This window comes from Hemitrygon akajei, chromosome 3, assembly GCF_048418815.1.
Source record: "Hemitrygon akajei chromosome 3, sHemAka1.3, whole genome shotgun sequence".
Classification (NCBI taxonomy): Eukaryota; Metazoa; Chordata; class Chondrichthyes; order Myliobatiformes; family Dasyatidae; genus Hemitrygon; species Hemitrygon akajei.
In genome coordinates, this window is record NC_133126.1 from 19848892 (window position 1) to 19865077 (window position 16186).

At 39.3% G+C, this 16186-nt stretch overlaps 1 protein-coding gene across 1 annotated transcript in view; it reads left to right on the forward strand.

Moving 5' to 3' along the window:
- Positions 1-14101, forward strand: part of LOC140724760 (poly(A) polymerase type 3-like) — a 68956-nt gene extending 54855 nt beyond the window's left edge. The window contains exons 15-23 of the mRNA XM_073039293.1: positions 179-288; positions 1141-1262; positions 2385-2506; positions 4465-4577; positions 6334-6539; positions 7469-7573; positions 7922-7999; positions 8162-8218; positions 9608-14101. Coding sequence (XP_072895394.1) covers positions 179-288; positions 1141-1262; positions 2385-2506; positions 4465-4577; positions 6334-6539; positions 7469-7573; positions 7922-7999; positions 8162-8218; positions 9608-9703 — 1009 coding nt within the window. The 3' untranslated portion in view covers positions 9704-14101. The remainder of the gene's footprint in view (positions 1-178; positions 289-1140; positions 1263-2384; positions 2507-4464; positions 4578-6333; positions 6540-7468; positions 7574-7921; positions 8000-8161; positions 8219-9607) is intronic.
- Positions 14102-16186: the final 2085 nt, after the last annotated feature.

Consider the following 16186-nt stretch of genomic DNA (forward strand, 5'->3'; position numbering starts at 1 on the left):
ATTTTACTTTTAGGATTGTAATTTGGTTTTGTTTCAAGTGGTCAATGAACCAGAGAAAAAAAAAGCAAAATGAGCCTCAAGCAGTGCTAAAAGTTTGAGAGGGAAAATTCATTATGTTTGCTCTTTTATTTACAAACGCTCATGTATCCCACTGCAGTGTACCCTTTTTCTCCCTCAGAGATGAATTCAGTACCATGTGGGTCATTGGGATAGTCTTTAAGAAAGTGGAAAACAGTGAGAACCTGAGTGTTGACCTGACATATGACATTCAGTCATTCACAGATACTGGTAAGAATGTTTGCTTTTTTGGGAGAGTACTGTGACTACTGATACAAAGTGATTTCGGTATTTTTAATATTGCTTTTGGAGAAGAGGTACAAGAATTACTTTGCTTCATTGATGCCTCAGTACAATTTTATTTGTTTATCTGCAGTATTTTAACTGCAGATTCCATGCATTTTAGCATTGAATAATGGCTCTGTCGAAAGCTTACTGCATTTATAATCAGATCATTTTGGGATCTGTTGAGTGTAAATGAAACTGACTTTGGAGACAAGGGTGTCAATATTTAATAGGGGCCCCTCAACATTGTTCCATTGGCCTGTGTTTTGATCTGGCTGTGCTTCAGTCAAAATAAAAGTTTATTGTCCCACTTGCCAAAAGCTGTCATGTTCTTTAAGTCTCACAGTAAGGTTTATAGTTATGCTGCAAAGCGGGTTTTGAATGTCATATTCATGGTCACGCTTGCCCATGGTTGATTTGTTGCAGTTATTGTTCACCAGGACCAGATGTGTCTCTTTCTGAATCTTCAAACCTTTGGGTTTGACACTGATCCTTTTGATTTTTGAATGTTTCCTTCAAAGTTCAAAGTAGATTTATTATCAAAGTGTATATATATGTCACCACATACTACTTTAAGATTCATTTTCATGTGGGTAACTGTTGTTTCAATCTCAACTCATTTGAACCTGAAACATTTTGAGGTAATGTACTTGCACACCTTTGCCATTGCTGTTTGAAGGTTTGGTACTTCTTCCGTGTTCGGGAAACTTGTATCAAGAGAAATTGGAAGCCTTTGATGAAGGAAAGGAGAGTTGATTGATATGTAAACGAGTGACAATAACTTCCCTGCCTTTACAGTTTACAGACAAGCAATGAACAGCAAAATGTTTGAAACGGATATGAGGATAGCAGCAATGCATGTGAAAAGGAAGCAGCTCCATCTCCTCCTACCCAGTTATGTTCAGCAAAAAAAGAAAAAGGTAATGTTATTGGAATGGCAGAGCAGACTCATAGGTTGAATGACCTAATTCTGCTGCTACGTCTCTTGGTCTTGTGATCTAGCATTACAGTCAGATGTGCAACATGATTAATGTCTTCTTGGTATCTTGTTTTCAAGTGAACACTTGTAAATAAAATTGAAAACTTTTGGCAAGGTATATTACAAGAAGCTTGTACACATACCTGCAATTTATAAATCTGATCAATGTAAATCTTTGGGTGAAGTTAATCATTGATTTTATTGTCTCATAATTGAAGTGTTTGCATTGCAAGACTATAAATATTAAGAACTTTTACTTCATAAAAATGCTTTTAAAAGTTACAGTTAGAGGTTAGTAATGCCCAAAGGTAATTGCTAACTTTGCTAAATTTTGCTAAATTTTATAACTGTTGTTTAGTAGACGGTTGTTCCATTAATGACCATAAGACATAGGAGCAGAATTATCATAGCAGTTAGCGTGACACAATTACAGCCCAGGGTATCAGAGTTCATTTCCGACTCCATCTATAAGGAGTGTGTATGTTCTCCCTGTGGAATGTGTGGGTTTGATTTCTTTTTCCCCAGAGCTCTGGTCAAAGTGGAAGATAGTGGCATGAGCCTGTGCCCCAAAGGGACTATCTGATGACAGCAAACATTTTGATAGCCATTTGAATTAACTTCTAGGGAAACAGAGAAATTTATACTTTTTCAGTGCAGCAGTTTTTGTTGAGAAGTGAAACAGTGTTTCAGAATGAGTCCTGGTAAAGGGTCTCAGCCCAAAATGTCGACTACTTATTCCTCTCCACAGATGCTGCCTGACTATTGAGTCTCTCCAGCATTCTATGTGTGCTACTCTGAATTTTCAGGATCTAGAGAATCCCTAGTGTTCAGAATAATTCTAGTCATGTTTGGGGCTAAACTTGTAACTATCCTGTGTCCTCAGAGGAAACACTAATGAGGAGGCTTTTGTCCGCATCCTGAGAGGAAAATTACCATGACCCTTGTCAAATAGTTAGTGCATCCCGTTCTGATTTGTTGCTATACAAACTGCTGATGGAGAATGTATCAACAAATTTAGATCTCTATGGAGCAATTAATTTTTAAATTTATTTTTTACCCTAAGCATTCACTGGAGGGGAACAAAGCCAACTGTGAAGATGAAAATAGCATGGAAGCCTCACTGGACAGTGATCATAGCCTGCTAGTGCCTTCTAGTCCGTTACAGAATGCCAACAGTCCACAGAGGTAACGTTGATGTCACTTTTTCTTCCCAAAACAATTAGTAATGTTCTGTTTGCAAATACATCCAGAATATTTAATTTAATAATCTAATAAAATTTAATACAAACTCCATTTACAAAACTGATGCAAGTTAACTGGGATTGAAGGGGCGCAGTTGTGCAGAGTTGCTGACGTGTTGGCTAAAATAACATGATCCGGTAGGAAAGGATTCCTTTTACTAATAGAAGAATAGATCAAATCAATCATTTGAAATAGAAGCATTCAAAGAACACTGGGTGTTTTTAAGTTTGAGGCATAGGTTGCAAACTTCCGTTTTTAGTCCTTAAAGCAGGGGTTCCCAACCATTTTATGCCATTGACTGCTACAATTAAACGAAGATTCCATGGACCCCAGGTTGGGAACCCCTGCCTTAAAAGTTGCTTGTTGGTGTTGTGGACATTGATATTTAGGATGTCCCCATGTTTCAAATGCTTGACTTAAGAACATCTTTGCATATAAACAAGCACCCGTAATATTGTATTCAAAAATCTGTCATGCATATGTGTTCTTTCCTATGAACAACAGCAAGACTAGTTTTCCCCTCTGCAGTTTAAATAATTGTCCTTTCCTATCAATTTTGTGGATTTTTAATGCCATTCATTACAATATGGGAGTAGACTCTCACATAGTGGATTGGATAGTGGACTACTTGACAGATAGACCTCAGTATGTGCGGTTGGGAGACTGTAGGTCTGACACGGTGGTCAACAGCACAGGAGCGCCGCAGGGAACCGTACTCTCTCCGGTCCTGTTCACCCTGTACACATCAGACTTCCAATATAACTCGGAGTCCTGCCATGTGCAGAAGTTCGCTGATGACACGGCCATAGTGGGGTGTGTCAGGAATGGACAGGAGGAGGAGTATAGGAAACTAATACAGGACTTTGTGATATGGTGCAACTCAAACTACCTGCGTCTCAATATCACCAAGACCAAGGAGATGGTGGTGGACTTTAGGAGATCTAGGCCTCATATGGAGCCAGTGATCATTAATGGAGAATGTGTGGAGCAGGTTAAGACCTACAAGTATCTGGGAGTACAGTTAGACGAGAAGCTAGACTGGACTGCCAACACAGATGCCTTGTGCAGGAAGGCACAGAGTCGACTGTACTTCCTTAGAAGGTTGGCGTCATTCAATGTCTGTAGTGAGATGCTGAAGATGTTCTATAGGTCAGTTGTGGAGAGCGCCCTCTTCTTTGTGGTGGCGTGTTGGGGAGGAAGCATTAAGAAGAGGGACGCCTCACGTCTTAATAAGCTGGTAAGGAAGGCGGGCTCTGTCGTGGGCAAAGTACTGGAGAGTTTAACATCGGTTGCTGAGCGAAGGGCGCTGAGTAGGCTACGGTCAATTATGGAAAACTCTGAACATCCTCTACATAGCACCATCCAGAGACAGAGAAGCAGTTTCAGCGACAGGCTACTGTCGATGCAATGCTCCTCAGACAGGAAGAAGAGGTCAATACTCCCCAATGCCATTAGGCTTTACAATTCTACCGCCAGGACTTAAGAACTTTTTAAAAGCTATTATTAGTGCTTTTTGAGATAGTGATTTGGATGCATATCATATTTTTTTGCTGAGTTAAGTATTGTATGTGGTTAGTTTTGCTACAACAAGTGTATGGGACATTGGGAAAAAAGTTGAATTTCCCCACGGGGATGAATAAAGTATCTATCTATCTATATTTTGGAGGTATGGTTACCATATGGAGTGATTTTTGTGTGCTTTTAGGCTTAAGGACAAAATTGACTTGTGGCCATCTGAAGAAGTTGGAGCCCCTTTTTTTAACCCAGGGTTGGCTTGTATTGAAAATTTAAAGTAAAACTGATGAGGATTAAGGAAAAATTGCAAAGATAATTTCTGAGTTTTTCCCTATCTTCTTAGCTACATTAAATGTTCTTCAATTTTTCCCCCTTCTCACCTTTAGCAGTCCTGTTACTGCTGCGTCAACAGTGAATGTGATCAGTGTTCCGAGTTTTGAATCCCAGGTGGAATTGGAAGCCATCTTTTCCAAAGGAAATTCCATTTCCAACACCGAGGGTAAGCAGCAGCTCTTTCAATTTATTTAATGGGGACAATTTGAGTGAAGGAATTTATTTGGGATAACTTCAAACCATGAACCTAAATACAAAATGCCAAGTCTTTATCTCCAGTCTGGAAACAATGTTATTCAATCAGTCTGTTTACTTTGATTATATTGAGGAATTACACTTGCACTGGAGAATTTGTCTGAAATAATATTTTAGCTTATGAGCAGTCTTGGAGGAAGGAAATGTCATATTGGAAGGCCATGTGAGATCTAAATGTTTCATATAGCACAGAAAATACATGGCATCATTCTCAACGACTTCTAATTTTCCTTGTTTTACTGCATCTTTGCAGTTGGCTAGGGTTGCTGTCCAGTTCACACTATAATTATGGTGTTATAACAGTTTCTGCTCTATTCCAACTGGATGTGCAGGCTTAATAACAGCTCTTTGTAGCAGCAATCAGGCTCTTTCACACCTTCTTCCTGATGGTGCCACAATCTCAGACCCTTATTCTATCTCACTCGCTCATTGCCACTTCAGTGTTTCTTTTAGCACTGCAATCTTTATTCATTTTTTTTCTTTTACACCTGTTTATTATTGCTATGTATACAGTGAGCTTTATGCAAATGAGCTTATTTGCACCCTGCTGTATATGACAATAAAGAGTGATGTTTTCCTTCCTCCAATGTTGATGCTGCCCTCACCAACATCTTTTCCATTTTCCGAATATCCATCCTCACCCCATCTTCCTGCCACCTTAACAGGAATTAGAGTTCCGCTTGTCCTAACCTCCCACCCCATGAGCCTCTGCATCCAGCACATCGTTCTCCACAGCGTCAGCCATCTTCGTTGGAATCGTACCACCCAACACATCTTCACCTTCCCCCTCCACTGCCACCCTAAACTCTGCTTTCTGCAAGGATTGCTACCTTCGTGACTCTTGCCCGTTTGTCCATCACCTCTATTCTCCCATCTGGCACTTACCTTTGCAAGTGAGAGAAGAGCTGCATCTGCCCATTCATCTCCTCCCTCACCTCCAGTTATGGTCCCAAACAGTCCTTCCAGGTGAGGTAACACTTCACCTGTGACTCTTTGGGGGTTGCCTATTATATCCAGTGCTTCCCACGTGTCTTCCTCTACTTTGATGATACCTGATGTAGACTGGGGGACTGCTTTGTCAAGCTCCATACCAAGAAGCTGGATTTCCTGGTGGCCAACCATTTTAATTACATTCCCCATTCCTATTCCAAAATATCGGTCCACGGCCTCCTCAGCTGCCATGATGAGGCCACTCTCAGGTTAGAGAAGCAACACCTTGTATTCCATCTAGATAACCTCCAACCTGATAGCATGAACATTGATTTAACTGACTTCTGGTGATTTCACCCCCCCCCCCCCCAAAACAACCACCACCACCAACTTACAAACTTACTCCTTCACTTCCCTGCTCTGGCTCCCCTTTTACCTCTCCTTTACTCCTCACCTGCCTATCATCTCCCCATGGTACCCCTCCTGTTTCCCTTTCTCCCATGGTCCACTCTCCTCTCCTATCAGATTATTTCTTTGGCCCTTTTCCTTTTCCTCCTATCACCTCCCAGCTTGCTTCATTCCCCCTCCCCCACTCACCTGGCTTCACCTATTACCTTCCAGCATCTTGTATGTCTTGCACTGACAATAAGCTAATCTAGTTCTGGAATACAGCTCCTGCATGAACAATGTCATCATTTTTAAATGGATAGATAAATAACTTTGTTTTTGACTTCTAGGTGCAGCTGCATCATCCAGTGACCACATTCCTCATGCCTCTCCTGTATCAGCTTCTACTGAGCAGCCAAAATCAGCAGTCAGCCTGGTTTCGTCCACATACGTCAGCAGTCAGCCTGCAAGTTCAACGACAAAGGCATCCGTTCCCACCACCTCTGTAGGGAAGAGACCAACATCACCTGCTGCAAATGATTCTGCAAAGGCTGAGGTCTCTGCATTTGTAGTTCTGTTCATTTTCAACCACAGTTTAAAAGTCTAAAGTACCTTTTCAGTTATTTTCTTAGTGCTTTTACTTAGTGATACAGAAATTTTGTATTGGGAAAGACAATATCTGAATTTTTGGGGGGAGGGGAATGGGTGATAAAAAAATTTATTTGCTAATTGTGATGTCTTTATACCTCACAGGATGTTATTGTTTTGCTGCTTGTTAAACTGTTACCTAGCTGCTTATTTTCATCTTGCACAGACCAAGCTCTATGTTACATTCAAAAGTGCACCACTTGATTTACTAAAGCAAATACAGGAATTTGAAACTATTACTTTCAAACAAAGACATCTAAAGAGATGCAATTAGACTGATAAACCATACATTTTCAATTAATGTGCAAGGTTAACAGAATAAAAACTTAGAAGTGTATCTGAGCTCTCATCACAGACTCAGTTTGTCACTCCCATTGTTGTCCTCAATATCGTAACTTGCTTTAAGTTGGTTATTTTCTACTAGCTTTCGCTTACAATAGGGCGATAAAATGGTATTAATCTGCTAAATTGATGTTGCACATAAATTTAAGGTTAATTAATTGAGAATTATATAAATGTTAATTAGGAATGTGATTGGTCCAATGGTCAAGGTAGAAATAGCTTTGTACATTGAAGCCTCCAATTTTTAACTTTACCTTAATGAACCCTTTCATCTACTGCTTCCATTAAGCAGATTTTAAAACCACCATATGTTAGTAACATTCCTAATTTCTCTTATGTTGCCATGTAAATGTATAGGTAATTGCCACAAGAGAAGTATATGGTTTTGTAGCCCCAGATAGAGTGTTGTTTTATTTATTTTAAAAGAGTAGTTTTACAAATGATGACTCTTCAAGGAGAAACAATGATGTTATCTCTCTTATGTTTATTCTTTAGGAACCTGCAACAAATGGGGTACCAGTGGATCAGAATCTATCAAAAGGTTTAAAGAGAACATCTACACAGATAACTGAAGGCTCACCAAAGAGAAAAAAGTTGGATGTAAGTTGGATTCTCTATGGGGTATTAAATATTTGCTTTTATTTTATATAACTTCATACTTGGTTCCTCCTGACTTGTCTTTCCAAGGAGAAAAGCTATCTATTTATACTTAAATAATCCCATTTGCTATCTTTGTCCCTTGCAATGAGTCTTTATCTTGTCAATCATGCATTTGATTTGCTCACCAGTCTTTGTGCAGAGGGTGGTACAAATGTAAATTTTTTTAGTCAAAGAAAGGGCATGAAATTTTTTAGTCCCCAGATAAGTCATTTTTAATTAGTCTAAATTAGGATACAAATTATAAAAACAGAATCAGTCATCTTTGTATGAATGTTTCATATTTACTAGGGATCTGCCTCTGTGAAGGAGCATGGTGACTGTTCAACAAGTCCTATTTGTGAGAAAAAAATTGATGAAAATGTGAAGGTAAGATGCAATTTCCAGTAGAATGCTTATTGTTGAATTTTAATTTCTTGACCACTTCCCACAAATTATGAAAAGAACAAATGAAAATGAACAATTGTCTTATAAGAAAACTTCCATATATTTTGGATAAGTGGTCCATAATTTGCATTTTTTTTGGTGCAGGATACTGAGTCTGAAGAAAAGACGCTGCCAACCCAATCCAAGACTTCGGTCTCACAGGCAAGTTATGAACGATGTTCATTAGAATTTATTAGATACGTTGCTAACTTTGCAACTGAATGGGGACAAATGTTGATGTTCTTTCTGAAAGCACCAATTCCTGATGGGACTGCATTTTCCCAAAGCAAGCTTAACCAGTGTTGGTTAAATGGCAGTTTTTCATTTGTGTGAACACAATGAGTTTTGGTGGGCGTTGTAACAATGGGGACATTTGCTGGAGAATATAAGTACATGCATAACCTAACTACGTTATTGGGCAAGGTTGAATAGGTTAGGGCTTTATTCCCTGCAGTGCAGGAGAGTGAGGGGAGATTTGATAGAGGTAAACAAAATTATTAAGGGTACAGATAGGGTAAATGCAAGCAGGCTTTTTCCACTGAGGTTGGTTGAGACTAGAACTAGAGGTCATGGGTTAAAGGTGAAATGTTTAAGAGGAGCCTGAGGGAGCTTCTTCATTCAGAGGGTCATGCAAATGTGAAGTGGTGGATGTGGATTTACCTGCAACGTTTAAGAGAAGTTTGGATAAGTACATGGATGGGAAGGGCATGGAGGGATGTAGTCCAGCTGCAGGTCAATAGGACTAGCAAGAACAATAGTTCAGCACAGACTAGATGGGCCAAAAGGGCTGCTTCTGTGCTGTAGTGCTCTATGACGCAATAACTATAACTAGGAACATTGGCTAGAGTTAGCAACCATGACTCTTTTAATTTTTCACTCTCAGTTAGAAGCCGCAGTACTTTCCTTTATCAGTCCTAACACAAATCATACTAATAGTCAAAACTGTAACCTCTATATAGTTCCTAGTTAACCATTGTTTGTCTGAACTAACCAAACTATTTTTTGTTTCCTTAATAACTATACGCCATTCTCATCTTGCTATTCTAACTGCTACCAGCAAGTTGCTAATACCTGGCAGCTCTTGGCTGTTAATTCATCTTGCTTCACTACACAACAGATCGCAACACTAGCTTGTGTTTCCCTCATGTTAAGCTTGAAAGTTGAATAGAGATTACAGATAAATAAAGTTTGCAATGCCCAGCATCATAGGCCGAGGGCTCTGCTGTACTGTTCTATATTCTAAGCATGCCTGATAAATTATACAAACATTAATCCAGCACCTTCAAGGTCAGAAAAAAAGTGAATCAGCAGTATAGGTGCTTTACCTTTCAATGCGTGGCATACACTGTCCAGCAACATAGTGGAGATGTATAAAAAGTTTTAGTAAGATGCTTGATAGTTGCAATAAAATCTGTTGATAGGGATTGTCATGTGGTATACATCAATCATGTTTTAGTATCTGTTGTCTATATTGAAGACTTTCAGATGTTCAGCTTAAGAGCATTATTATTGCATTGATGTATGAACTACATATTTTCTTTTTGTACACAGGAACCAACAAGCACAGAACTTTCTGATGTCTCCTCCCTTCCTGTAAACCCTATTCCAGTAGTTAAAAATTCAATAAAGCTGAGGCTGAATCGGTAAAATTGTTACCACTCCTGGGGCCATAGAACATGAAAGACGTGCATGCACATGCACAGAATGAATACCTATGGGAAGAGTTATCATCTGTGTGCTGGCTGCAGATTCCTCCATGGAAACATTTTAAAACGTTCTTTGGACAAAGGTGATGGTGGTAAATGGTGAAGTTGGACGATAAAGGCTGTAGATTTTTTTTAAAAACATGTCCTCAAAGACTTGATCATTGTCGAATCTGGAGTCTGGTAGAACTCGACCAGTGATACGGATGCACTGCGGACTGACTGGTCATGCAGCAAGTGCATCTTGGCGGAGTACTGCTGATGTGTTGGCAACAGTTATGTTAGTTGAAACAGTTTTTTCCAAGAACTTTCCCCCCCTCCCCCCCCCCCCCCCCCCACTTTCCATTACTTTTGCTCTTAAACTGCTTGCAATTGTGTAAAGGTTTTTAAAATTGTTTTTGTTGACCAATTGTTCATCATATGGGCATTACTTGTGAATTTAGGATAGTGGTGGTATTGAGGGAGATTCAGTATGGAAGGACCCTTATACTGGGACATCCCGTTATTGATATCAGAGCACTAATCTTCTTTGATCCAGATGATTCATTCAAGCAAAAACGTGAAATCAGAGTTTTGTTCCTGGTGCACCGTGCACCAGGAAAGGGGACAAAGGCTGCTACTATTCCTCAGTTGTTTTTATTCTTCGTATGCTGATTTTTGTGGAGTTAGATACTGATTTGACTTCCAGTTTGTGCCGCTGTCAGGAATGGGTTGTCTTAAAATTAAATTTTTGTTGGTTGGTTCATGACTGGAAGGTGTCATGTTAAGATACTGAACATTTCAATTTGAAGCTGGTTTCAGATCATACCTAAATGGATAGGATTTGAGATCTACTCCCACTAGGATGAATAACCGCTTGACCAACATTAAATCACTTCCCAGCCAATTTTCAATCTAGTGTAAAACTCATCCATATTTGACATTGATTGAATGCAATTATATTTGACATTGAGACTCTTGGGTGAATTTTACCTGCTTGTAAAAAGTAAACTTTGTGCTTCTGCATGGTACATGGTTCTGCAAACTGCATGGCCCAAATGCATACATGAAGCATGCCAAACTGGATTTAGGATTCACCTTGTTCAGCTAGGATTCTGCTGTTTTGAAATAGAGTTGTTTACCTTGATCCATTTGACCATGGACAGTTCCACTGCATATCCTTAGCATGCCAGCGATTCTTTCTTTTCCTTAAAACTACCATGAGAAATGTTATATTTTTTAAAGACTAAACCTTTCTTCTTTGGATTGGTACAACAACAACAAAATTGTTGTTTGTCCTCCAAAGCTTATCTTTTTTTAAATCTTCAAGGCAAAGTGTGTGGGGGTGAATGTTCTGTAGGCACGTGATGCCAAGTATATCAAAGTCTGTCACATAACTGTATGAAGGGAAAATCTTATTAATTCTATGATCCAGGATGTATTATGTCAGCATTGAGATACATAATGGCAGCATGTCAGGAAAACAGACTCTTTCTCAAATTTAATGCATCAATACAGCACAGTAACATTACAGCTACTATTAAGATTCATATTTTTTGGAGACTGGCTTGCACTTGCAAAATAAAATTATAGTAAAGGGAGTTCTGTAAGCCAGTCACACGGATTTAATTTTTTTTAAATTGCAAAATAATAGCACATATGATTCATGCTTAGCCATGCCTGAATTTGAGTTGCTTGACATGAACAGGTTGGTTGTTAGCTCAGTCTAAACTATTTCACTCATTGTCAGTCTGGGTACATCATCTGCGGACCGCAAGGTGTTATTATCTCTGGTTCTCCGTTGTAAAACTCCAGTGCTCAAGTTTTTAATGAGTTGATGGAGGATTTCCTCCATGAATTGAATCCTTTGTGTTTTCATTGACTATAATACTTGAAACTATTTTTCATCAGTTTATTAAAAACAAGAGTGAGAGTTGCAATATTGTAAACTTTTGTCTGAGAAGTGCTTTTGAAAGTACTAACATTTTGTAGTTTTGATTCTATTTTAATTTATAAACATGAGGACCACCCTTTTCACATCACATCTCTATCCCATGCAGAGACCCTAAGAGTGAGACTATACTGTTAACTAAAAAGGTAATGCATTTGCAAACCTCATTAAACTTGAAATGTGGGCAGTTGAAATAATTGTGAAATGGTCGACTCACTCTGGCAGAGCTGAGTTATCTATCTTTGCAAAATTATTTATTGAATAACTCAGTTGCCTATGTTCCAAGTTTACTAATTTTTTTAGGTTTTTTCCCCCAATTTTTTAAAAACTTTGAATGTACGATAATTCAAATGGGCTTAAAAAATCATCAGGTCATTTACTAAACTGTAATATTTTGTAAATTATTCCATGTTTTTATATGCATGGTGGACTGCCAAGATTTTTGTTCAAACAAGGGTGGTAGGGAGAGAACACTGTTCCAATGAAAGGAGCCATTTGAAATTTTCTGGTAATTGACCAATGCAGTCTCTGCAAGAAATAGAGCCTTCCTTTTATTCTGACTGACTCATCTCTACCAATTTATTTATAATTGGTAGTTAATGATTTATGCTGAAATCGGTGTTTCTGCCACTAGCGATTCTAGTGGTATTTAGAAACACCTGTTTAGGTTTGCTTTCTATCTGACAGCAGCTCCTTTGGTGAGAATGAGTGGTATAATGAAGATAGAAGCAGCTATGATTGTGCTCTTACAGCTAGACAGCCATTGATTTGGAGTTCTTCATTGTGATTTCCTCTTGACGGCAGACGTGCAGTCAGCTCCTTCCATCCTCTGCTTTCATGTAGTGTGCTGGACTGTGGTGGGCCAGAAAGATTCAAAGTTATAGGAAAAGGAAAAAAAAATGATTAAAAATGTAAGAAAATGGGTTAGGAACATGCATTTTCTGAATGAAGGCCTACATTAGCCTTTGTTGATAAAGGCCATCTCTTTTAAATGCAGTAGAGAATAAATGCAGCAGATTTTGTATTCAGAGCATTGAAAAAAAAAGCCTGGGTAGCCTGATCTTTGCCTGCCAAAGAGCTACCCAGTCTAGTTGCATGTCCGTAGTAGGAAGAGAGTTGCTCAATTAATTTTATGTAGGAGTAATGAAATGAATGCTGACTAACCAAGAAAGTGCTTGCATTGTAGCCTATTGCATATTGTAATGTCTAAGGAATTTTTTTGTGCAAAAAGACTATCTTTTTTTTTGAAGAGACCCATAACTAACATCATCAGGGATCCTCTTAATTTTATTATTAATATCCTAAGAAATTGGATTGAGAAGAAATCTTGATGTGCAGAAAACAAGTGTATGGCAGGGATGACTTTTTGGCATATATCCATTGTGCCATTTGAATTGCAATATGAGATGCACTTGTAAGTGTGGATTTGCGGCAGTTATGTGAAGGTCTCAGGAATGTCAGGGTTCATATGCACAAGTGCATGGCATTGATGAGTGCCAGGCTGATGAACCCTTAAGCTTACTTCCTATTCAGGTGCATTTGCAATAAACAAAGTAAGATTCTCTCCAACAGCCCACAACCACCACCACCAATACAGAAATCAACTTTAGCTGTAATTCCAAACATTCCTAGAAAGATAATCATACAGGTTGTTTATACCCATCATAGTTGACCCATTTACCCATCTTTGGACTTTCTTTCAGTGACCAGATGGGAAATTGAATAAGACTTAGATTTTAACATGGCGGCAGCAGCTCGATGTTAAGTACAACATCTGCTTGGGCCTTTCACCAATGTTCTGTTTTCAATCTGTTTGAGCCATCTATATTAAGATCTTTAACTGTGTTATCTTTTTGAATGCCATTGTGTGCTAAGCTGCTGGTTTTCCCCATGGGAGCACATGCATGACAGTTAAAGCACATTAACTGCAGCTGAAGACCATTGTAAACCAGCATTTTTTTATTCGAATATAAAATGGTGCTGTATTGACCTGTTCTCATTTAGCAGGGTGATTGATAACTGGCTTTTATGGAATTGAAAGAAAACATGTTGCAACAGTCATTTTCAGGAATCAAAATGTTTCTGTTCATCTGCCTGAATGTGAAGTAATACCGGGTTGTGGTTGGGTGGGCTATTTGTGGACAAGCAAGAACTTTAAAAGCTTTCATGTGAATGCACCTAGTGTTCTGCCAAGAAGAGTGCTAAAACTAACTTTTTTCATTGTTGGTGAACTAGTCATAGTTTTTCCTTCCTCACAGTTTAACTGTTGCTTTCGCAAGCTGTACTCTGCGGCTCACAGATGGAGTTCTGTTTTTTTTTCATAGTGTCTGTACACTAGTAATTTTCAGAAGCTATTTTGTATAGAGATGTATTTCTTCATTTAAAATAAAAAAATAAAAATGCAGCACAGAATTAAGTGATGTGTGAGTTCTTTGAGTGACGTACTCGGGTTTTGGCTTGGCTGCGGTCTCAGCCGTGACTCGGAAGTCTGAAGAATGTGAGTTTGAGACTTATTCCAGAATCGTGCTCAAAATATAGGTTAAACACTAAACACCAGAGGAACTCAGCAGGTCAGGCAGCTTCCTTGGGGGGGAAATGGTCAGCTGACATTTCTTGTTGCGACACTTCATCTGGACAAAAGTTCAGTGGAAACATTGACTGTTCATTGCTTTTGATAGATGCTACTTGGGTTTCTCTAGCATTTTCGTTCATTGTGGCAAATTGCAGTACTTGCAGACTTTTGTATCTCCAAATGTAGGCAGATGCTTCAGTGCCATGAGCTGTCTTCTATCTTAAGTTAATGTGTTATGGAACTTGGTGTGCAATTTTCTGTGCAGTACGCACTACAATTAAGATGTGTTTTGAAGTATAACTATATGGTGCACCAGGTCACTGCAGAATTGTACAAGTTCCTCTGCAAGTACGTTCTCTGATCAGTAGAACACGCTGGAGGAACTTCAGCACGTTGGGGCTGATGAAGGGTCTCAGCCCAAAACATTGAATGTTTGTTTCCACGGATGCTGCCCGACCTGCTGAGTTCGTTCAGCATGTTGTACATGTTGCTTTGACCCCAGCATCTGCAGTGTACTTTGTGTTCTGTGATCAGTGATTTCTCTGTTTTGTTGGAGTTCACAGTTGAAGACATTTCACATTTGTCCATCTTCACTTGTTGGGAAAGCCTGTTCCTGACCCAGTCTTCACACTTTTTAAAAAATGTTTTACCAACCCCAGCCCAGCTGTTTTCTTCTCTGGGTACCTTACTTTAGCTGTGTTTGCCTTTACTTGCTAATTACAAGTGCACCAGGTAAAGTCCAAGCTCCACCAACAACATGGACATCAGCCATGTCACCATCTCTTGTGCCCTACTTCTAACTCTAACTTTTCAGGCAAGTTATCTGATATATTGCAAGGACAAGGAGTTATTGCCAATGTATTGGAACTATCAATGCTGTTGATTTTGACAAACTGGTTTATTATTGTTTTATATTCTGTGGTAAGATAAAAATTGATGAGGGTTAAGGGGGCATCCCAAACTTCTTTAGCATCCTGAGGAAGTAGCGGTCCTGGTACACTTTCTTGGCCATGGTGTCTGTGTATTTGGATCAGAACAGGCTATTAGTATATTCACTTATAGAAACTTGAGGTTCTTAACCCTCATGACCTCAGCATCACTGATGTAAACAGGAGCATGTGCACCATCCCCTACCTAAAGTCAATGATCAGCTTTTTTGCTGACATTGAGGGTGAGGCAGTTGTCATGACACCATGTTACTGGGCTCCTTATCTCCTTTCTGTACTCTATGACTCCTTATTTAAAACTTAGTTTAGTACTCAGTGTCATCTGCAAATTTCTAAACGGCATTGGGGTGGAATCTGGCCATGTGGTGGAAGTGAAGCTACTCATCCTTACCGATTGCAGCCTGATGGTCAAGAAGTCAATGATTCAGTTGCAAAGGTTGGTGTTAAAACCCCAGGCCTAAGTCTAGGATTTTGGAGATGAGTTTTCTTGGAGTTCTAGTAAAGACACCAATGCCTGTCTATTGCTTATTGTCAACCAGATGTCCAGACTGTAGGGCAATAGAGCTGGGTGTCAGCTTGGGGACCTGTTGGGGTGGTAGGCCAAAAGCAATGTGTTGATGTCTGGGAGACTGGAGTTGATATATGCCATAACCAGCCTTGAAGCACTTCATGAAAGTGGATGTCAGAACCACTGGACAATAGTTATTAAGGCACATTATTTTAGGTACTGGAATGATGGCTGTTTTAGAGCAGGTGGGAACCACAGATTAAAGTAGAGATTAAAAATATCTGCAAATACTCCCGTACAGGGTCTGAGGACACAACCAAGAATGCAGGACTGAAGCTGCTGTATTTAAATGCTTGTAGCATTCGGAATGAAGTGGGCGAACTCGTGGTGCAATTTATTAGTCAGTATGACACTGTGGGCATCACAGGTCATGGCTGAAAGAAGGCCATCGTTGGGAGCTTAACATCAAA